Below are 22,174 nucleotides of genomic sequence, written 5' to 3'. Positions count from 1 at the left end.
ACTTTCTGCTTTGCAGGAAAATGTGCAGTTATCCTTTAAGTCCCGGTTTCCCAGTTCCCATCCCAGGACTCACTCTGCTGCAGTTTATTGCAAACATTTGAACCTGTCAGAGTCCCACGTTACTGCTGGAGCTGTAAATAACCCGGGGTGGCATTTATGGCACTCCCAGGGGCTGAGGAGCTGGGGTTCTGTGCTGCTGGCAAACAGAGATCCCACACGGTGGGCAGCACCTGCGGGGGCTCCAGGGATGCTACGGCCGTGTCCACCACAATGGGACCGGTCCCACAGCCCCCACAGGGACACCAACCCCTGTTCAGAAAAGTGCTGGCAATGCCACGGGTTAACAGACACGCTAGAAACGCCCAGCATCGTTGCTGCTCATGATATAGTGCTTTTCCTGGGTATCTTGTAATGCTTTCTCAGGCTGTTTATTTATGAGACAATTTATTACTGCGCAGTTATTCTATAGCAGGCAAGTCTATTCCTGGGAGCCTCTGTTAACCGAGCCAATTGCTTAATTGGCTCACTGATGTCTCCACAAGGTACGCCAGGAGAGAGGGCTCTTGTAATGATCGCAGCCTTCCTCCTGCCCACACACCACCCGTGCTGCTAATTTAATAGTGCAAACATTTATTATTCCTTTTATTTGGGAGTTAATGTTAGGGCGATTAGAGCCATTCTGGGATCGCTGGTGGAAGGGGGTGAAATGCCCTGAAGTGCCACAGGGACCCTGTTTGCCGCTGGGGGTGGTTGGACTCATCCAGAAAGCCCAGGGGATGCTGATGCCTTGCAGGGTGTGTGGTGGTAGACACCAGCGGAAGGTTGGGGCTGGCGGTGCCGTGGGGCTCCTGCCTGACCCTCACCCCACGTTGGGTCATTCACTGAGAGATCAGAGCAAGTCTGGGGTGTGCGTGTAATTACACCTGATCTCTGCTTACCGAGTTTAACGTGCTCTGAAGGGGAAGAATATTCCTAATGAGCGGCCTGTGTGCTGTAGGAATGACTGGAAGGGCCAGAAGGAAAACCCAGCTTGGATTTTTTTTAGGTGGAGAGTCCCTGTCCCTGCCCCACTGCAGGAGAAGAGCGCTGGGCCAGCGGTGGCTGTCCTCGGGCTGCTGTGTGTGCCCTCCTCAGCCGTGCTTTCACAGTGTGGCAGCTCTGGACCTCTCAAGCCCTTTCTCCTGCTCCCTCTGACTGTGACAGTCCCCGGAAGATCCCGCTCTGCCATCTCCTGCCCACGGCATGTGCAGCGTGCCCCAGGCTAGCACAGAGCAGGCAGCTCTCAGCCGGCCTTTCCCAGGCATCGCCCTTGGGCGGTTTCCCGKGGGGAGCAGCCTCCCAGCGAGCATCTCTCCGCCGTGCGTGGATGTTGTCCTTCCCTCTCGGGTTTGTGGGCATTGTCTGGCAGAGCTGCCGGTGTTTCTGTGAGCTCTGCTGGATCCATGCCCGCGCTCGCTGCCGCCGCTTTCCCCGCCCGTGGCCTGGCGGCACAAAGCCCGGCCGACGCGTGCCGCCGCTGCTGCGACACTCGGAGCGGGGACACCGCTCCTGACCCCRGCGGCACGGAGGGGACACAAAGCAMAACGKGGCAGGGAAGGAGGAGTTSGCCAAGAACGCCGCCAGAACGAGCCCCCTGCTAATTTAGTGTTTGTCGCAAAGAGGCGATTAAGTTTGCCCATGGTTTTCCTTCTCCTCCGACTCCCACCGCCTATTGTTCCTGGCTCCATTATCCCCCCGCCGCTTACATAAACGTATCATGCGGGTTTCTGAGGCACAATAGAGAGAGTCTCATTCATCCAAGGTCACCAGCTTTTACTTGCGCTTCAAAGCATCTGGTAGAAGAAGCGTTTTCTCCTAAAGACGTTTTTATTGTACTCAGCGCAGAGGCTGAGGGAAATCGCAGCGCTGCACTTGCACCGCCCCAGCCCTTCTTCCCTCCCCATGCGTCCGGTCCCGGCGGGTCAAATCCTGCCCTGGAAGGTGAGGAATTGTCTTCTGTGCTGGTTGGGATTCCCAGCCTGCCACTGCACTGGAGCCAAGGAACTGCATGCTCCATYCCTGCCTCTTCCCAGTTAAAAGGGAAGGAGCGGGGAGAAACCGGGTTGTTTTCCAAAATCTCTGTCCCATATGGATCTCGGCGTGGATGAGTTAGAGTGGTTTCCACAGCCTCCTGCTGCTTCTCTCTCAGCTGGTGGCTCCGGGCTCTCCCTTTCTTTGCTTGGGTCTGGTTGGGACTGGGCAAACATGAAGGCTACTGGTAGCCTCTGAGGGGGGACGGGGACTCACCGCCCTGGAGRGTTTGTGCCCCGCAACGGGCAAAGTGCAGCGGCGTCCCCGATCCAGCACGAGCTGGAAGGATAGGATGGGGATGGAACAAGGACGGTCCTGGGGGCTGGAAGGGGGTGGAAGCCCCCCAGAAGTCACCTGGTGGGGGTGAGCAGGGTGTAGGGGAGCGGACCCGACCCGAGAGGGGTCGCGGGTCCCCCGGAGCCGCCCCCTCCCCGGGCTCTGCTCCGYCGCTCCGGGCGCAGCTGCGGCGGGGGCGGTGCCGGGGAGGGGACGGCGGCGGGTCCGGCCCCTCTGCCCGCCCCGCCGGCACAAAACGGAAGGCGGGGGCGGCCGGGGCCGCACTCCCCGCAGCGGGCCGGGCTGCGGGCCGGGCCGGGTGGCGCCGGGTGGCGCCGGGGATGTAGCCCTCAGCACCGCGGACAGCGGCGGGGCCGGCCGGGGGCTGGCCGGGGGACCGGGGGCCATGGCCGGCGTGCAGCAGGGCGAGAAGCAGCTCTTTGAGAAGTTCTGGAGAGGCACCTTCAAAGCCGTGGCCACGCCGCGACCCGAGAGCATCATCGTTGCCAGCATCACCGCCCGCAAGCCGCTGCCCAGGTAAAGGCTGCCGGGGCACGGGAGGGGGGGCTCTGGCGACCCCGCGTCCTTCTCCGCCTCCAGCCCCCTTCCCACCATAAAGAAGGTCGGGAATGTGTCCCCCCACCAACAGCAGTTAGCGGCTGGTGGAGCCGGGGAACCSTCCCCATGCCCGGGGCTGGGGGATGCTGGCTGGCTGAGCCCCCTCCCCGGGCAGGTGCTGCGTTCCAGAGCAGAGCCGGTTTGGAACTTTGYCTCGGTGGTGCTTGGAGCCCGGGAGCTGGCTGAGCCCCAAGGGGAGCAGGGTGAGGGTCTGGAGAGCTCTAGCGGGGCAGTGGTGGGGGGCATCGGCCGGAAAGTGTCACCAGCTCCATCCCCACTGTGCAGAGCTCGGGGTGCGGGTCCTGCTGGTCATCTTGTCTCTGCACGGTCCTTCCCCTGGGACCCTCGGGAAGGCGACGCCTGGAAAGGGCTGGACAGCCCTGCTATGGCTGGAGCCTTGTCACAGATGGGAGGCTGGTGGCCCCCTGGGGACGCGCAGCCCCAGGAGCCTGGACACTGCCACGGACCGGGGCAGCTCCGGGAATGGTGTCCCCCACGTCCCACAGCCAAGCAGCCCTGGTTTTGCTCAGCCAGTACCAGCCCTGCCCTCCTGCCCTAGGAAAGTCGGTGGCCCATGTTTGCCAGAGGCTGAGCAACAGAGAAATCCACGAAACAAGGCAAGGGTGCTGCAGGTGCCCTCTGAGCCACTCAGCCAGGCTGTCACACGGGCAAGGGTCCGTGTGCCTTCCTCACAGCCATGCACACTCTAATTCAGACCAGCTTTATTTTGCTGACTGTCTTAATATTGGTTAAAAATACCCTGTTTGTGCTGTGTTGATAAGGAAAGGGCGCTTCTTCTGGCTCTTCTCTCTTTGCTCTGTTTTTCCKCTGCCCACCTGGTGTGGGAAACAAGCCAAAGTTCCCTGGTGATGATGGGTTTGTAGAGGAGAGGGGCTCGGTCTGCAGCAGGCTGGGTGTCAGGGGCTCAGCCTGTACCGAGGAGCAGAGAAATCCTTTGGAACGAGTCCTTTCGGGTGCTTCCCGTGCCAGTGGAAGCTGTGAGCCACAGCAGCAGTGGGGACAGGAGTCCTGCCACTTGTGCAGTGTGGGGGTCATTTCTGTCCCTGCAGCCCCGTGCAGCTGCTGAGGATGAATTTTTCCAATCTCTCTGATTTCCATTAATCTGGATAGGAAAATGGGAAAGGCAYGGCTTAGGCTTTCAGCGGAGAAGAGCACCTCTTGTTTCCATAGGCAGCGTTTGCAGGGCTTCAGCTTTGTGGGGAAGAGGAAGCACCGTGTTTTTCTCCATCCCTGCAGGGGTGGTCGGCACCTGAAGGGCTGGGTGCTGGCTTACACACACACTCCTGCCTGAAGGTGCCTCAGTGAGCCGTGCTGCTTAAATATCTTGTATCTGGAGATGAAATATGGCAGCAAATTGGGGTATTGGGGAAATAAAGCCAGCCTGGGTGCTAGGAATGATGCCTGGCTCTATCTAACCAGCAGACATCCTGGTGGGGCTGAGCACCGCGGCTCGGGGTGTTGGAAGATCCATTAAAAAGTTCCCAAACGTGTGTACCTCTCAGTACTGCTGGCAGTGACAGCTCCGGTGGGAGGGAAACTGYCCAGCAGCTCTTGGCACGCAGCAGAAGGGCTCGGCCAGCTCGGCTTTGCTCTGGTTCACACCTTGGCAGCAGCAGATGCAGGTCCCCAGGCCGGGGTGCGCTCCGGCCGTGACGCTGCCAGCTCCCCGTGYCGGCGGAGCCCGGCTCCTTTTGTCCCCTCGCAGCGGATGTTCCCTGCCCTCGGCCGGGCCCGCGGCTGTTCCCTGCGGTGCTGCCGCCTGCTCCGGTGCCGAGCGGGGTCAGCCCGGCGGGGCTCGCCCCGGGCTCTGCGGGACATGTGTGCGCTCCCGCTGTCCCCAGACACGGAGGGGCTCTGCTGCTCCAGGGACCGCCACCAAAGGGACAGACACACTGCGCTTCCCGGCTCCCCTTCCAGGGCTGCCGGCTCGGCTGGCGTCCCGCAGGGCTCTGCCAGTAGCCCCAGGCTGTCGTCTGGGCAGGATCACACCTCTGGGGTGCCAGATCTCGCACCCCCAGGGGCTTTGCAGCGGGTCCCCAGTGGGGTGCGACGTGATGTGGCCAAGCTGGCACCAGGTTTGTAGCCTAGCAATAGCCAGAGCCAGGTTCCCGCTCCCCATCCGTGGTGACAACAGCCCCAAGGCTTGCAGCAGCTCCTCTTGTAGCGRTCTCCGGATGTGCCCGGCTCCGCTCTGGGCTTGTTTTTCCTGAAGGTTTYGCTGCGCCACTTCTTGGATCGTCCTCTCTTCCTGACGATACTCCCGGCTAATTTAAGAGCGAATGACTGTGATGCCAGCGAGCAGAGCGCACCAGAGAGGAGATGGGGAGACCAGTTAGCCAAATGAAATATTAAGATGACCATCTGGATTCCTGTTTCTCCCACACTTGACAGCTGGTCCCCTGCAAACACCCTGCCCTGGATCCAGCCCCGTGCTTCCCACAGCAGTGGAGATGCTGCCATGGTTTCTAGGCCAGTGCTGCCCATCTCCCCATCAGTTTTGTTGGCTGAGCCTTTGCCCTCGTGGAGTGCCAAGGGGCTCAGCTGCGGCATGGGGGGTCCTGCCCATTGCCCACATAGCCCAAAGCCATCCCTGCAGGGTGCCCTGGGCATGGCAGGGCTCAATCCTGCAACCCTGTGGGGCAGTGATAGGGTTCACAGGACAGAAAGTAATTTTTTTTTTTCCCTTTGCCCCAGTCCTCACCACCACCTTCCTGCTGGTTCTGGAGATAAAGCCTCTTCCATCTAAATTCCCTCTCTTGGAGGTTTGGAGGGTTAAAGCTCTGCTAAACCCACGGTTCATCCTGGAACAAAAGAGTACATTAATACCTTCCCTCCCGGTCCTGCTGGGGCAGGGGGAGCATGAAATCCAGCCCCCCAGACAGCTTTGTGCCCAGAGCAGAGCTCTGCCAAAGTAAATGGATTATTGACCAGTTCGCAGAGTGAAAGGAAAAACCGAGTTGATGGGGAAAGGGGCTTTTCCAATTAACCTTTCCCCACCAGGGCATGGTGGGGCTTTTCTGTGCAGCTGAGGGCGAGGGACTGGGGGGTGTAGGGAGATTGGGAAGGGCTGGGGCTCACCCAGCATGTSCCTTTTCAGGGGAATTGCTCCAGCATATGCAAAATCTCAGCATGGGATTTGAGGGGGTTTTGTGCCCCGTGTGCTGGGGAGGGATGGGATCAGAGACAGGGATCACCTGCCCTATCCTGAGTCCCTCTGCCAAGCCAGGGTGCCCTCACTCCCTCTCACTGAGCTATAAGGATGGGGCTTTGGCTCTTATGAACTGAGAATGCTTTTCAAATCTCCGGTGTTAGGGTTCCACCAGCCTCTGTCCAGCCTTCGGAGATGGGTATGAGTCCCATGCTCTGGCCCCAGCCCCACAGCAGGATCCCTTTTCCTCCCTCTTGGCTGGGCTTCTGTCTGCATCTCTTCCCTGGCCATGACCTTGGCCAGGGCGCAGGGCTGGGAGCCCTGTCCCACTTGGAAGCCTKACTTTTCCCATCACTGCTGCGTATTTCATCAGCAACTGTGCCGGGACTGGGGGACAGCCAGGCGGGAGACGCTCCAGGGTATCCCTGGGCCTGGAGCTGGTGCAACTCCRGGGACCTGTGGGATGCTTTTGGGGTGGTTTGTTTCTCTGCTGCCACACTGCCAGCCATGGTGCTGTTGGCATGAGCTGCCATATCTCAGCCCCGACCCCAGAAACTCAGCCGAAATCCACTTTAAAAGCACTYTGGGGCTGGGGCTGTGGGTGCTGGTGTCAGCTCCTGGGGCAGCCGGTGATGCCGAGTGARCGCCGGCAGCGCTGGGGGAAAGGAGGCTCCTGCATCCCTCCCTGCCAGATGGTCTAAGTGGGTCACATCAGGGCAGCGCCGGGGATTTGTGCTTTAACCCTTAATCCCCCGGCACGCACCGTGCACGGAGGGGGAGGGATGTGCTGCTGAAGTGGGATTAAGCCCTGGTTTGCCGTTGAGGGTGATCTTGGAGTGTGGGTGCTGCCGCAAACGTGCTGGGACACGGGTGACATGTCCTCCCCCTGCACTGGGACAGCAGCCATGGCACCGCAGTGCCAGAGGTCTCAGTTTSCCAGCGAGGGCAGAAAGCAGCTGCAGTTCCCCTGCGGCCTTTGCAGCCACTTTTGGCCATCCCAACCTCTGGTTTCCCAGCCACCTTTMGGCGGCCGCGAGTCCCGCTCGTCCCCAGCGGGCTGGCAGCCCTCAGGCAAGGAGCTGGGGTGTGCTGCTGCGGAGGAAGCCCCGCTGGCAGCCCTGCTGTGCGGATGGCCCCCCACTCCCGTTAATCCTCCCCCTTGTTGGCCGGGCATCTGTTCCGCGGGGAGAGGCGGCGGCGGGGCCGGCCGCGCCAGCCGCCTGGCTGCCATCTGCTCCCTCCATCCCAACGAGCCCAAGTGCTAATGAGCCCGTGGCCCCGGCCCAAGAGGGGGGAGAGGGGCTTGAAAAGAAAAGCGAGGGGGAGAAGAAAAGCCCCCTCCTCGGAGGGGCTGTCAATAGCGAGGCTTTTGTCTGCCCCTGCCCTCCGGCTCCAGCTGGACGGCGCTGGGAGCAGGGAGAGCTAATTAGGCAGCTCGGGAACTGCCGGGAGGCTGGGGCAGCTGAGCSAGGGGAAGAGCTGGGGATGCCCCCAGGACTCACTCCCTGCTGCTCGCAGAGCCTTCATCATCATCATCCTCATTCKTCTCCCCAGCCCTGTCCATCTGCCTCTCCACTGGACGGGTGCTGGGCACCGTGTCCCTGATGGCCACCGCACTGGGGTGGGGACACCGATGTACCCAGCACTTATCAGGGAGATGGGGGTACAGGTTCATGCCAGGCAGGGTGCCTTAGCTGGGCATGCTGTGCCCCAACACGGGGAGGTGTACAAGCACCCAAGGATTTAGGGAAAATACCTCTGGAAGCCCCTGTAGGAACCCCACGTTCATGGATGTGGCTTTGTTAGAGCMACTGGATTCACCCCAGCAGTGTCACCTCTCCTCACTGTGCCCCTGCTGTGCCCACGTGAGGCTTTGTCAGCTTCAGCTAAAAGTGGACTCTGGGTTGAGGGGTGTCCCCAGACCAGCGCTGCAGGGACTGGAAACCAGAGGGACAATGGGAAATGCTGTGGTTTTGGAGACAGGTAATTTCTGACCTATAAAAGTTCACTTGAGAGCTTTGCTGAGCTCTGCTCAGGGCCCAAACCATGGGTCCAGTTCCCAGTTCCCACACTCACTGGCAAGAACTCGGGCTCTGAGACTGAAGAGCCACAGCAGCCGGTGAGGAAACACGGGATGAGCTGTCCCTGAATCCGGGATCTGCTGCTGCCCACCTCGGGTGAAGGGGGAGCCTGCGGTGCCCACGCTGTGCCAGGGGAAGCACCGGATCCGATCTCTTCAGATGAGGGGTGAAATCAGGTGGAAAGAAGCRAAAGGGAGGAAAATTCCACTGGCTGGCTGGAGGATTGTTTTGTAGAAATATTTGATTTTACCCCTGAACAAAGCCACTGAAGACACTGCCCTRGCTGCCAGGCAGCCCCACGTCTGTAAATGCTGGGGGTGCTGGGTTGTGAGGGCAGCACTGGTGGGGTCTGGCACCTCAGGGGGGCTGTGCTGGCCACAGGGTCCCCTCTCCGGCTCAGCMCTATCCCAGCACTTGCATGAGGCTGTTTCACGGAGTGTGGAGAACCAGGCCAGGGTGAAATGTGGCAGTTTAGGGTCTTACAGGGCTGGGATTCATCCTTGCCTGGCTCAGGTAGCAGCACGAGCTCCAGCCAGCCCCCATCCCTGCTTGTCTCCCATCCCTGGAGAGACAGCAGAGCAGGACACTTGAGCCCCACACACGGGTTCACACCCCTCCTGTGAAGTCCAGCTAATGAATATTTAGGGCTGTGAGGCCCTAAATAATAAATAGCAGTGATGACCTTGATGACAGGGATTGCTAAGGAGCTTCTGCCCAGCAATGCGTCCTGTGTCTGCTCTTGTCTCCTTGCTGTCACCATCCTGCTCCCATCATCTGGGACAGCCTGTCCTGCTGCAGTTTGTCCCCAGAAAGGGCCTCTGCAGGTCCCTCTCTCACTCCCTGCACTTGGGAGATTTCCCTGGCCTTCTCTGCTCAGCCCCATTCCAATTCCTTCACACATCTCTGTGCCTGGCGGCTGCACCTTTCTATACATCCATTTCTCTATAAGATGGACTTATCAAATGCAAACACCACGTCACTGAAATGAAATAATTTCATGCATGGCCACCCTTTCCTTTTCTCTTTTTTTTTTTTTTCTCCTTTTCTCCCTGTGGGCACCGAAACCTCTTCATCACTGCAAAGAYTGACCTGGGCCAGAAAATCCCACCAGTGTTTCAGCTGCAGAGGGTGCCAGGAATTTTCCACAGTCCCTGTTCYGGCGTGAGCCCACAGGGGAGGGGATCTGCTGTTTTGAAAAACTGTGGGTCTGCTGTGATCTGTGATCTGTGGGTCTTCCCTGTGACCCACGCTCAGCTCCCACCCCTTTGGGTCCTCCTCTGGCCCCAAATCCCCAGCAGTGCCATCAGCTGGAAAACAGGGCTGGGGTTGATGCCTGTATTGAAGTCCTGTGGCATTGCCAGCAAAGGGCAGGGAGAAACACCAAATCCTAGGAGCCAGCTTGTGTTTGCAGCCTTGCTTGATGATTTTATGGGTGTGTGCAAAGGCACTGAGGTTGTGATGCCTGAAATCTGGCAGGAGTGGTGGGTTCTGCATCCGGAGCAGGGCTTTGGTGTGGATCTGGCATGTGCCGGGGATGAGTGGGCTGGACCAACACCCCAGCAGAGTGACCAGGCACAGTGCCAACATCTGTGTCACCATCTCCTGGCAAAGGCCACRCGACCCTCTGCAGGACACCGGGTGCTGCAAAACTGGCTTCTCCAACAGCCACTCGAGCTGAAAGCGCTGACAAACACGGGCAGTTTAAAAATAGCCATTTTCTTCGCACGCGGCGGGAACGCTTTCCCTGCCAGCGCAGCGGGGACTGCAGGAAGGGCTTACARAAAATAATGCGAGTGGCAAAAAAACTCTATTAAAAACTGTACCAGTGTTTGAGGCAGGCTGAAACGAGTCCCTGGTCTGGAGGCAGTGAGGCTGGAGATCCACCGATGACCTGTTTATCTCTTCATGTTTAATTTATATCTCATCATTAATGGAAGAAGAAGCAGCTGCTGCCCAGCCCCAGCTGGGGGCATCTCATCATTCACCCCCAAGTGAGTGCCTGGGTAGGCAGAGGAGACACTGTGGGCAGGATTCTGCAATCTCTGGGGCTCCTCTGCTCTCTCCTCCCTGGGGTAGGGGAGGCTGTGACTTGCTGGTTTCRGCTGCAGGGGCTCTGTGCTGCTGGGTCAGGTGCCCATCTCATACTGACGGGCTGAAAATGCTCTGAGACGCACAGGCACTGATGAGAAAAAGGGTTTTCTCTGCCACTAACATCAAATTCCAGCAGGACATCATCCTGCTGGAACTTGATGGCACTTTGGCAATGGGCTGGTTACATTGAATTTATCTCTGTGCCTGCGTGTGTTGGAGGGTGACTGGAACAGAGCGGGGCAGGAAGCTGGGATTTGAGCTACATTACTGTCAGGATGAAGAATTAGCTAGTGCCCAGCAAGAGAAATATTTTTGCATTAAGAGAGATTTCACAGTTAAAGAGCTCCTGCTGCATTAATCTGTGGGTCAGCTGGAGCTGCTGTACAGCCCCCTGCCCGCCAAGGCTGTGCAAGTGTAACACCAATTGATAATAGCATGTAAATGTAACAGAACTTATTCTGCACAGCTCCACAGCCACAGCCAGTGGAGCAGCCCTGTCTGCCAGAGTGGGCACAGCTGCAGCCCAGAGGGTGCAGGAGCCTGTTTGGGATTTGGGCTGGTGCTTTAACTCAAAAAACTTTCTATCTATAAAGCATTTGCCCTCTTTAWATCCCCCTGCTCTGATCTGAGCCCGGCCAGGTTTGTTATGAAGCAAGACAAGCACTGCTTCCCAGGGATGGGGTGTTTATCCTTCAAAAAAACTCCAAGACTGAGAACTTAGAGAAAATAAAACCCCAAATCAACAAAAGGCAGCAGTGCCCATGTGTTGCCTGCCCTTCCCTGCGTGTAGGACAGGCTCCTTGTTTATCCCTCACTGCCCGTCCCATCCCTGCCTTTGTCTGCCCATCAGCCACGCATCTCTGCACCTGCAGGGACAGAGCTAAAGGCACAGCACTGGCAGCATGTGTGAGTGGCAGGTTTGGTTCCTGCTGTGTGCTCCTTGGGGCAGTAATTACTACCCTGCTGCCCTCAGGAGCTCCCCACAAGTGCATTTTTCCACCCAGTGCCCCAATTTCCCTGTCCTTCCATGGGGGCTCGGATGCTCAAGGGCTCTGGGCACGGGAGCTGTGCTGTGGGGATGGGTGGGTTAATTCTGCAGTGGAGGCCTGTGGTCCAAAGCGCTGGCTGCTGGCTCTCTGGGCTATGAATGCCACCCAGGGCACATCCATCCCTGATTAATGGAAACTGAAAAGCAGCATCCTGAGGACCCGTGGCTCCCCTGCCCCCTCCCCGCCGCTGGCTGCCATCACCTACCCTCAGTTTGCACTGCCACCAGGTTTGTCCTGCTCCCAGCAGAGACAGCRGGTCTCACCTTGCCTTCCCATGGGGGAAAAGCAGGCATTGGAGCCCTCGGATACAGCCTGTCCCTGTCTGCAGAGCTGGCACTGGGACTCAGCCCCTGCCCTGCTCCCCCTGCTCACCCTCCCCACCCCGTCAGTATTGATTTGACCTGAACTCCCTTTAATGTGCTGTGATTTCTTTCAATTAGGCTTTGAGCGAGGCCTCTGCGACGTTCAATAGAACTGGACCAGTGCCTGGACCAGCATGGCCCAGAGGGAGATGTTCGCAGATGCTCCCCCATCCCCRACAAGAGCATCCCTCCATGCCCTACTTTCCCCATGTCCCAGAGGATAATCCCACTGCTTAAAGGGTGCTTCTTGTCCCCTCTGCATCCTCTAGTTCTTTCCATCCATTGAACGGGTGGCTTTGCCACTCCAGTCCATGGGACAGATTTCAGGGTTTCTCCTGCTCTGTGCAGGAGCAGCCCCTCTACAAAGAGGAGCTGAACYAACCCTGAGCATTCCTCATCTTCACATCCCCGGCAAAGCTTTCCCCTTTGTCCTTGATGGCTGTCATCTCCTCAGGGATGTGCTCAGCCAAGTCAGGGCTCGGTGTCACGTTGTTTCCGGCAAACTAATGGGCAGGGTGCTTGTTTCCAGAGATTGTGTGGAGCAGAAATCCCTGCCCTTCATCTCCAGCTGCAATTACGAAGCCAAGTCGATGCAGTTGATGGTAATAGGATGGCAACACTGTCTGAATCTGTATTTAGTGCTGATTCCAAGGGTCTATAATCTTCATCAGCACCACATGACTTTTTATAGAACAGAAAAATGTGAGAGCGCTTAATGAGCTGTAATTCTGGAGAGCTTCTGCCTTGATTGGGACTAATTATTTTCTTTATAAAAATAATTAACCATACACACAACCTATGGAGTGAAAGGCATGTGGCATTAATTAGACCATGCAGTATTTTCACTGCAGCTTTATYTCCCATTTCCCAGCACATCCCAAATAGATGGTCACACACCGCAGAAAGCCAGGCTGGGCACAAGCTGCCATCGGGTGAAGGCTTGTGCTGGGCACAAAGGGCACGTTCTGGGTGAGGGGGCTGCCTCCAGATCCCAATTCCACAGCCTCTTGGTCCTGCATGTACTGTAGAACTCCTCATTTGGCTGGTAAAGGCTGGCTTGGGGAGGATAAGGTGATGGTGCTCATGCACAGGCTGTCTGTGAGGGTGCAGAGGGGTACTGGGGGTTTCAACAGAACAGCCAGTGGCAGGGCACAGGGGTCTGTGCTGTGTGCATCAGGACATCCCCAAATGGAGGTGGTCACTTTGTACAGGCCAAACCTTTGTTCTCCAGCRCTCTGAGATCTCAGGATGAGTCCCAGGCGAATGTGCCCCAGCACCAGGGCTGTGCGTGCTAAGACACACACTTACATAATACATAATTGTTAACAAAACTAATTCCTCTATTTTCCTGGAGGTATTCTGAGAACTAATGAATATATTTGCATAATCTTGATTTTGTTTATGAATAATTCTGGATTATCCAAATGTGAATAACACCAGGGCTTTKCCACTCTAGATTGCCTTTCAGCTGAGGATAGCAAAGCATTTTACAAATATTAGTTCAGCCTCACAAATCCCAGCAAGCAATAAAATTATTATTACACCCAATTAAAGATAGATGGAATGGAAACTGAAATGCTTCTCTGCAGCCCCTCCTCTCAGGGTCTGCCATGGGGACCCACCTGCTTCTTCTAAACCTTCACTTGAGGAAGCAGCAAGCTGATAAATATGCTCCCCTTTCTTTTTTTGGGATGATTTAAAACAGTGTTCAGAGTTGCAGGGTGGTGTGGGTGGTTGGGAAAAAGACCTGAGAGCAGGGGACATCTGCTCCTCATGGCATCACAGAGCCCTCCTGGTCCCACATGGCCCTGGCAGTGCAGCCCTGGGCATCACAGAGGGGTGGATTTTCAGGAGACAAGTTMCAAACAGGACATGTCCAGGGAACCTGCCCTCACCAGACCCTGGCTGGGTGATGCCCTGGTTGGGAACACACATTTGGATGCKCCCATGGTCTGTCCTGGGGTGGGGGGTTGAGCATTTTCTAACACTGGAGTAATTTCAAGCTGAGCCTTTGGGATCACTGTTCCATAGCCACAAGCTACTGAACACTGTGCCTGTGTTCTGGCAAGTGGGATGGCTCTGGGGCTGGTTCATTGACAGCCTGAGGGTGACCTGAGTGTCCCTGTTCCTAGCCTGGATGGATGGATGGATGGATGGATGGATGGATGGATGGATGGATGGATGGATGGATGGATGGATGGATGGACGGATGGGGCAGCAGTCACCCAAAGTCATTCCCAGCAGCTCTGCAGACAGGTGGCAGCTGCATGAACAGGTTGTGGCTTTGGAGTTATCCAAATGTTGTGACTTCCAGCATGTTTCCCCCTTTTTCCAGGGACAATTCAAAAGAAGAAAATTAAGGGAGARGAGGAAAAAGCTTTGTGTGAGTGGCAGAGGCAGCATTGCCGCTCCAAGTGGATCTTCTCCAGCCATCTTCTCCTTGCTGCTTCCAAAGTGCCTAATTACTAATTTGTTTTTAAAGTGATCTCTCAGCACACCCAGGAGCTCTGGGTAACTGTGTGCTTACAATTCCCTATTTGATTAAAATGTAATGAGTTGTTATTGGCAAATACACTATTTCACTGCTGTTTGCCATGCCAAAGAGCGTGGGGTTTGGACAGTGGGGGAAATGGGCACATCTGATGGTCCCTGGAGCAGGGGCTGGCACTTTGCAGCCCCTTGGGTGTGAAGGTACTCTCCAGCCTGACCACGTCAAAGGTACTTCTTTTCTAGGACATCGTTGAGTTCATTTTTTTRTTAAATCCTTCCTAAAACATGAATTATCATCCACTGGCGCTCCTCAGCTCCTGGCTCCCCGTGCTGTGTTGGCAAGTGCYCAACCACAGCTGCTGGGCTCCCTCCCAGCCTCTGGTCCTGACCTTTGCCCAGACTGGTTTTGCCTTGTGCCACTTGTGGGCAAGTGTTTAATGGGAAATGTGAGCTCAGATGCAGACTTTTCCTAACCACCAGCTGTGCAAGGGCTGTTKCAGGTTGCCCCCATGCCTGGCTGTGAGCTCACCCTCTTCCAGGCTGCTCCAGGCTGCCTGGGGGTGACAGCAAGGACAGGATTTGGAAGTGCTGTTTGAGGCCAGCTGGGAGGAGAGTGGCTGTGAGGCTGTGGTGGGCTTTAGCATAAGCTTTCAGTCCCAGTCCTCTGGGTCACTCAGGGTCTCCCAAAACAAGGATCAGGATTGTGCCAGATTGCTGTGCCAYGGGGCAGCACAGCCATGTCAGCACTTCTGTCTGCATTTGCAGGCACCTGAAACAGCTCCTCTCTTCATATTTCCTGATTAGGGAGAAAACTGGCTCCTGTACAGACAAGGGAACCCGCAGGGTATTTGTCTAAGGAGGAGGATTTGAGGACAGGAAAGGCACAGGATTGTCCCCCTGAGAGCAAGCCTGGCCTGGCAGTGTGCAGGTGCTGATGGGCAGGAAGCTCCRCAGGGACCTCCGAGCCGGCAGCGTRGGAGGCACAAGATGCCGWAGAAACCRTTCGAGATGGGGCAGCAGTCCAGGTTTTCTTTAGAAACAGTGTGACYGTGTGCCATATTCCTCAGGTTTCTCTCTGTTGTCGCTGGCAGGCGGTGAGCAGGGCCATCCTGCATTGCTGGGAGTGGGGGAAAGGGACACCGATCCCTGCAAGGTGTCAGGAAGGAAGCAGGACAGGGGATGGGACCCAGCCCCGGGAGCAGAGACAGGCTGTGCTCACCCTCTGCCCTGACCCTGCCTTAAAAGGATGATCCACGGAGGCACCGCTTTCCCCCGTGGAGTTTTTCCCTCTGCAGGGATTGTCCATCCCATGCAGCACAGCAGGAGCTGCCACCACTGCCAGCTGGTGCCCGGGATGGAGCCCTCCCCGTGGGCTGCCACCTCACAGCATCCCCCGGAGCATCTGGCACCGATCCTGTGCCGCCACCGGGGCCTCTTCCAGCAGGGAAGCTCCTCTGTTCTGATCCAACCATGCATAGTAAATCAGCTGCTGGAAAATAAAGAGCCAAGCTGCTTTTTTGGCCCGGGATGTGCTGAGAGCGGTCGTTAAACCTTTCTGGAGTCCCAGAAGGAAAAGGAGCAGCATCCAGGCTTGTGGCAGGACTCAGGGTTCCCGGGAGCAGGAGGGGGAGGAGAGTCACGACTGGCAGAAATTTGATGAAAAATGTATAGTACAGAATTGTATTTCTCTTCTGTGTTTAAACTGCCTCAAGAAAGCCACGTGCCTCTCTGCAGCTGGTGCCTCTGCTGATGCACAGAAAAAAAATAGCAGGGAGAAGATTAAAATTGAACTGGCTTGGAGTCTGTGTAATCAAGGAAAATATCTCGGTGATTTGCTATTATAATTTTCAATAACAAACTGCAGGGCTCCTGCTGCACTAATAAAAATGGGTTGAATGAGGTGGAGAAAGAACCTGCCATGGGGTGTTTGTGTGTGTGTGTGTGTGTGCTTGTGGGAAGCACTTACAATGTTCCCYATCTCCTAATTTTGAAGAGGTATTTTTAGTGCATATTTCAAAGAGCTCTACATAAACACATCTGCTGGAGTTTTAGTGGGAAATGTCTTTACAACACTCTTTTCTGTCCCYTCCTTCTCCTGGGACAAGGGAATGGCCTGATCACTTCCTTTTTCAATCAGATGAGCAAAGCCAGAGAGCAAGAGAGAAAATCAAAGGTTCATTTTACCGGTGCTAAAAGGCTTCTCAGGCCAAAAGGTGGATTTCAGAAACACTTTGAGCAGCTCAGATCACCCTGGCCAGGGCCCAGGGCAGAAGCACAGGGGATGTGGCTGTGGCAGAGAGCCACAGGGATGTGGGAAAGCAGGGATCCTGACCCACCACTGCCATCTCCTGCAAAAMCAAAACCTCCAGGTGAGGAAAGGAGAGGAAAGATGAGGTATTCCATCACCTGTCTATGCACTTTTTGCATGTTACTCAGGAGAAGTGGTGAGAAAATCCCTGGTGCAAGTGGCTGCAGGCACAGGAGTTTCTCTAGCCTCCCTCAGGATGCCTCTGTTTCCAGTTCCAGGAAAGGTATCCATCCTTCATCGTTTAATTCCAGTGAAACATTCATAACTTTTACGCTCATTTAACCTTTTTTGTTTGGAGGCTTTGGTCAGCTGAAGCTGCTCCTGTCTTTTCACCGCGGGCTGTAGAGATGATAGGAATGTGAAGCCAGCCAGGGTTGAAGTGAGGAATGTAATAAAGTTTCTGTATTGGCTGTCCCAAATCCTCTGTCCTGACCTTGGAAGTGCTGCCAGTGCAGGTCTGCCAAGTGCACTCAGTGCCCAGGGCCTCTGAAGTGCTTGTACATCCAGCACCCAACCCAGCTGCGTGTGCAAAGGGAAATAAAGGATATTAAGAAAAAAAAAGGCTTGGTTAGCATGATCCAGYCCCAGTTTGCTTACACTGCTGCTTGCAGGGCAAGGGAAGGGCACAGGGGCTGCACAAAGCCACCAAGGGCTGGAATGGCTGGAGCCCAGCCTGCAGAGTTTAGGGACGATGAAGCTGCATGGGGAGATGGTCTGCTGCCAGGGTCCGGCAGCTGAAAGGTCACTAGGAAGACAATTTYCCTGTTTTTGTCTCCACTTGAGATGAGTTACTGCAGGGAAAAGGCTGATTGATGAAAGCTTTGTGGCAGGAGACTGCTGCRGGGCCGGGGCAGCTGGGCTGGGACACAGGAGCCTGTGGGCAGGGGAGGGCAGTGCCCGGCCCCGCAGCCCCGGGATGGCAGAGCACAGGGAATGTCAAGTGCACACCAAACCCACACTGACTGCTGTCACTGCAGGCCCGGGGGGGACGGGTGTCACTGGGCTCAGCTCCCGCAGCAGCGTGCGTCACCAAGTGCCACATTTCATGGCCTGATGAGATGGTGCTTGGCCATGGCATGGAGCATGGCAGCCCAGGATGGAGAGATGGGCATGGCTTGGGAGGCAGCTCTGCTCCCTGAGGCAGTAAGTGCCTTGTGCCTTTGTCCTATCCTCTGTGGACAGTGCCAGGAKCCATCTGTGGGCAGGAAAGGCAGTGTTTAACTGGTGTCCACAGTGAACTGGGGGGCACAAAATGCCATGAGGCCAAACCCCGCCCCTGGAGCAGAGACTGCTGGGACAGGAAGGGACAGACTGAGCCAGCCGTGGTGGGACATTGCACGGGGCATGTTCTGCACTGAGCTGGTGGCAGGCAGCCCACAGGTATCTTATTGTGGATCCCATCAGTAACAACGGGGCTGCTTCTGGACAGGTGAAGGACAGGCGGGATTTCTGCATGGGAGAAAGAGAGGAAAAGGAAATAGGAGTGCAAGTGATCAAATTGCCAAGTGGAAATGGAGAAACTTGCAGGGCAGGTGGGATGGGTGGTCAGCTGCCTTGTCTCTGTCCAACTGCTTGCGGCCAGGAGCGCATTCTTACGGAYAAACATGCAATCAGTTCCCTGGGAAGAGAGGCTGTGGTCCTCATTCCAGTGCTCCCCCGCAGGGCATCCTTCCTGCCTCCTCTTCTTCCTGCCTCCTCTGGCACATSCCCTGGGCTGAGTGAGTCCCGTGCTTCCAGCAGCATCCTGCTGAGCATCCTTGCTGCTCTCCCTGGGCCAGCTCCAGCAAAAACACCCACAGAGACTTTTGCTTTCCTGCTGCAGGCACAAGCAGCAGGGAAGGTGTGATAATCCCTCCTTTGAGGCCACAGCGATCATTCACACCAAACTGCATCACTTTTATATCAGTCATGAGAGACACGAAAGACAATAAGAAAACATTTTTATATATATATTCAATCAATGTCTATGGAGCTCCACGCCAGGGGATTACCAGCCAGTTTAGAGTGTTAGTGACTCTCAGCATCCATCAGAGGAGAACATTTGGTTGAATGSAAGCCAGCCTTTGATGGAATTGGAGAATAATTATTTCCATCAATAATTACTTCCAAGCCCAGAAGAAATGCTTCCTGGCATGTTGCAGGACAGGAGTCCTTGATTGCCTCAAGGCCAATATGTTTTAACCCCAGGACCTGGAAATCCCATTAGTGGGAGCAGAGGCTGGGTGACAAKGATGTCGCCTGCCGTGCCCAGGTCCTGGCAGCAGTGTTCCAGCCTGAGGAGGAATCCTCCTGCCTCTGCTGCTGGAGTGCGTCCAGCTCAGGCTTTGCACAGGTCATTAATTTGGGGACGTTTTTAATGGATCCTAATGATTGAGCCTCAGAAGGTTGTTCTTAAAAGGGGTTTGGGAAAGGCCACAAGCCAATTAACTGGCACACAGAAAGCGATTAACCATGTAGCTTCCTGGATGGGTAAAAATAATGGAGATCTTGGGAAGCGACGGGGGGATTTTTTACAAACAGACCTTTTAAAGCAAGAGGCTCTATTCACCTCCTGCATGTTCTGGGCCAGAAATATTTCAGCCAGCTTCCTCACATTGGYCCCTGTCCCTTGTATTTAGCTGTGCACATCTTTAAATATTCAGGCATTACAAAATGGGATTCAAGGTGGAGTCAGCTCTTAGAGAAAGTGGGAATTTGTTGAGAGACAAAATACAGGTGGAAAGAGATCGGTGACCCTTCTGCATGTGCTTCTGTGCCAACTCCAACCCCCAAAAGTGCTGCTCATGTTTGAGACAGGCAGCAGAACCTTCCCTGTGGCATGCAAGACTCTGGCCATAAGTAACTGGGGCTTTTCTAACATCACATGCTCTTCAACCACCCTCTTGCCCCCATTGAACCCTCGACGTGCAGCACACACCTGGCTCTGGTTCCTTGTTCCCATCCCTGCAGCCCACATGTGACAACTGTGGTGTTCTCTGCAACCAAAGCTGTGGCTGCAGGGCTGGCAGGGGGACAACCCAGCCTCTCCCTGCTCTGGTGGGATTCAYATGGCCTGGGGGTTTCAGGGTTGTTTTCTAAGGAGGGGAGGCAGGTATGTTGGCATACACAGCCACAGGACTTTGCAGAGCTGACCCTAAAGTAGCACCCAAGCCTAGTCCTGGGGTCAGCTTTAAAATGATAATAGGAAGAAATGGGGACACTTTCAGTGCCAGCTGAGCCCAGTCCACCCAGGGTATCTCCCCACAGCTGGGCTGGCCTGTACATGCCCATGCTTGCTTCATCTACTGGAATAATGCTCTGGGTGACACCAAACCACAGCATTTTCATCACCCCTGCCGGGTACGGTTTATGGCTTTTCATTAATCTTTTCATTCTTTGAAATAAACATCTGCAGGGCCTGGAAAGCTATTTACTTTCCTCCTGAGTGTCTGCACACAGACTTGTTTGGGTTTGTCTTCTCCATTTGTCTTATTTTCTCCATTTCAGCTTGCACAAGCCCCAGCGTTTCTTAGAAACCACTCACTCCAGACTTTCCCTGCCTTTGCTCTGCTCCTTGCCAGCTCTCAAGGCTTTTGCAGGCACTGACCAGGCCCAATGGGCTCCCCTTAGCTCTGCTGGGCTGTCCCAGGCTCTCCAGGTTAGGCTTTCAGCAGGACAAGGTGTGCTCACCAGCCCAAGCACCTTATTTGTAGGAGTGGCTCCCAAAAGTTTGCCTGCAGTCAAGGATGAGGATGCGTGGCAAGGTGTTATCAAAGTAATAGCAAGTTTGCAAAATGATATTTGAAATGCAAAAGGTTTTATTTTTTTTTTTATCAGAGTGCAAAATCTGTGCTGCCTCTGCAGAGCTGGTGATCTAAACCTCACAATGCAGGAGATGCCCTGACTAGCTCCTGTTTTCCCTTCCCATTGGATTGGATCTGGCCCTGTGCTGTCCAGCTGCTCTTTGGCTGTGTGATGCTCRTGACATCTTTTCCTGAGCAATGAGCACAGCATGCCACGGCTGGAGTGCAGCTTGGCTTGGAAATGGGGCATTTCAGAGCCTTATAGGAGCATTTCCCACAGCAGGGCTGAGCACTGAGAGCAGCCTGCAGCTCTCCTTCACAGCAGCCCAGGTCCAACCTGCAAAAAGGGGAGCAGATTGGCCAGGGTGTGGGGAATGACCCCAGCTGAAGGGACAGCTCCTGATGGCTCTTTCTCTCCTCTTGCCCCAGCAGTGGGACGCTCAGCTGCCTGCCATGCCCTGCGGAGGACAGACGTCCCGAGAAGCTGAGCAGCTGCGTGGTCAGGGAGTGCYCCACCACCAATGGCTGTGCGAAGGGGAGGGAGAGACGAGACCATGCCCACCGCAGGTCACGCAGGTAGGAGCCAGGGCCACGAACGGGACCACCCTGGAACACAGGGGTGCCAGGGGAGGTGTGTCTGGCTCTTTGCTCAGTCCCTCTGGGGTCTGTGAGAGCTGGGGGTAGTTTAAATGACTCCATGTGTGTGCAGAAAATGTACRTGATTGTATGAAATACCTGTGCATGTTTGCCGGGAGAGACCTGCAGTTCATTTCTACTCCAGGGCTTGCTCTTCCAGCCTCCTTCCGAGTCTTCCAAGATCGGCCAGCACTCCTCTGCACTAGCAGGTCTGCTGGGAATTGCCCTCAGCAATTCCCCTCTCCCCATGCCCAGAGCAGCCCAGCAGCATTGCCTTCATTAGGACAAAGTCTCGTTATCAGCTTGTCATTAGTCCCTGACCACTTGAGAGGGGAAAATGAATGGAACGTTGTAAATGAAGCAGCTGGGGTCTCTGAGCCCTGCCTGCTCAACTGTCTCTGGGATTAAAGCCTCTCCGTTTGGTTAAAGATGCTGGRAAGAAACAGCAAGAAAGCACATTTCATATCTTGAGATTTCAGGCCAACCGGAACAATAATCTAAAGCACATTTTTAATTAGACTTTGATTATAATCGCGGAGGAACAATTAAAGCCAGATCAGCACATGGGAGAAAACCGCCACATCAAAGACAAAAGACTTTATCTGGGGAGAGGCAGAAGGGCTCTGCAGGAGCCGCCCATGGCTGCATGGTCAGATGTTCCTCCCCTCTCTCCCTTGGCTGTGGCAGTCCCTGGGGATGTATCTGGGCAGGTGTTTGAGCTCAGTGACAACACCATGGCCTGTGAAATGCATGACTTCTGYCTGCACTGAGGTAGAACACCTTCTGAGCCCCATCCTCAGCACTGCTGCTCATCCCTGAGATCCCTGTGAGGAGAAGGAGACAAAGGAGGAGTACGTGGGTGCTCCACAGGGTCATGCTGTGGCTGCACACTGGATTTACTGCACCAGAAGCRCTCGTTATTCACAGCTCGTAACTGAAGCATCAGCTTGCAGTTTCATTTTGCAGAGCTTTTTCTTTTTTCCCAAAGTGTATTAAAAGCACTAAGCAATTGAGTTTTTATGATAGTGTAATTTCAGTGGTAATTCAAGCCCTGGGTGATCAAATGTTGAGGGGCGGCAGAGTCTGAGTGCCCACCCCAATTTGCTCTGCATTAGGACTTTTATTAGCAATGAAGTTTGTTCTTGCTGCAGAAAACTGCTCCATTTTTGGCCTGTTTCTGTAGCGAAGATCTCATGGCATTTTCCAACCGTGGGACTGCTTCCACCCATTTCCTTCTGCTGC

General features: G+C 55.3%; 1 protein-coding gene across 1 annotated transcript in view; it reads left to right on the top strand.

Annotated features, from left to right (window-relative positions):
* Window positions 1-2,752: 2,752 nt before the first annotated feature.
* SRRM4 (serine/arginine repetitive matrix 4) overlaps window positions 2,753-22,174 on the top strand; it is a 39,456-nt gene continuing 20,034 nt past the window's right edge. The window contains exons 1-2 of the mRNA XM_057374226.1: window positions 2,753-2,883; window positions 20,729-20,872. Coding sequence (XP_057230209.1) covers window positions 2,753-2,883; window positions 20,729-20,872 — 275 coding nt within the window. The remainder of the gene's footprint in view (window positions 2,884-20,728; window positions 20,873-22,174) is intronic.

Source organism: Malurus melanocephalus, unplaced genomic scaffold (genome assembly GCF_030028575.1).
Source record: "Malurus melanocephalus ecotype Western Australia unplaced genomic scaffold, MMel_1.1 scaffold_219, whole genome shotgun sequence".
NCBI lineage: Eukaryota > Metazoa > Chordata > Aves > Passeriformes > Maluridae > Malurus > Malurus melanocephalus.
This window is presented reverse-complemented; position numbering and strand designations above follow the sequence as displayed.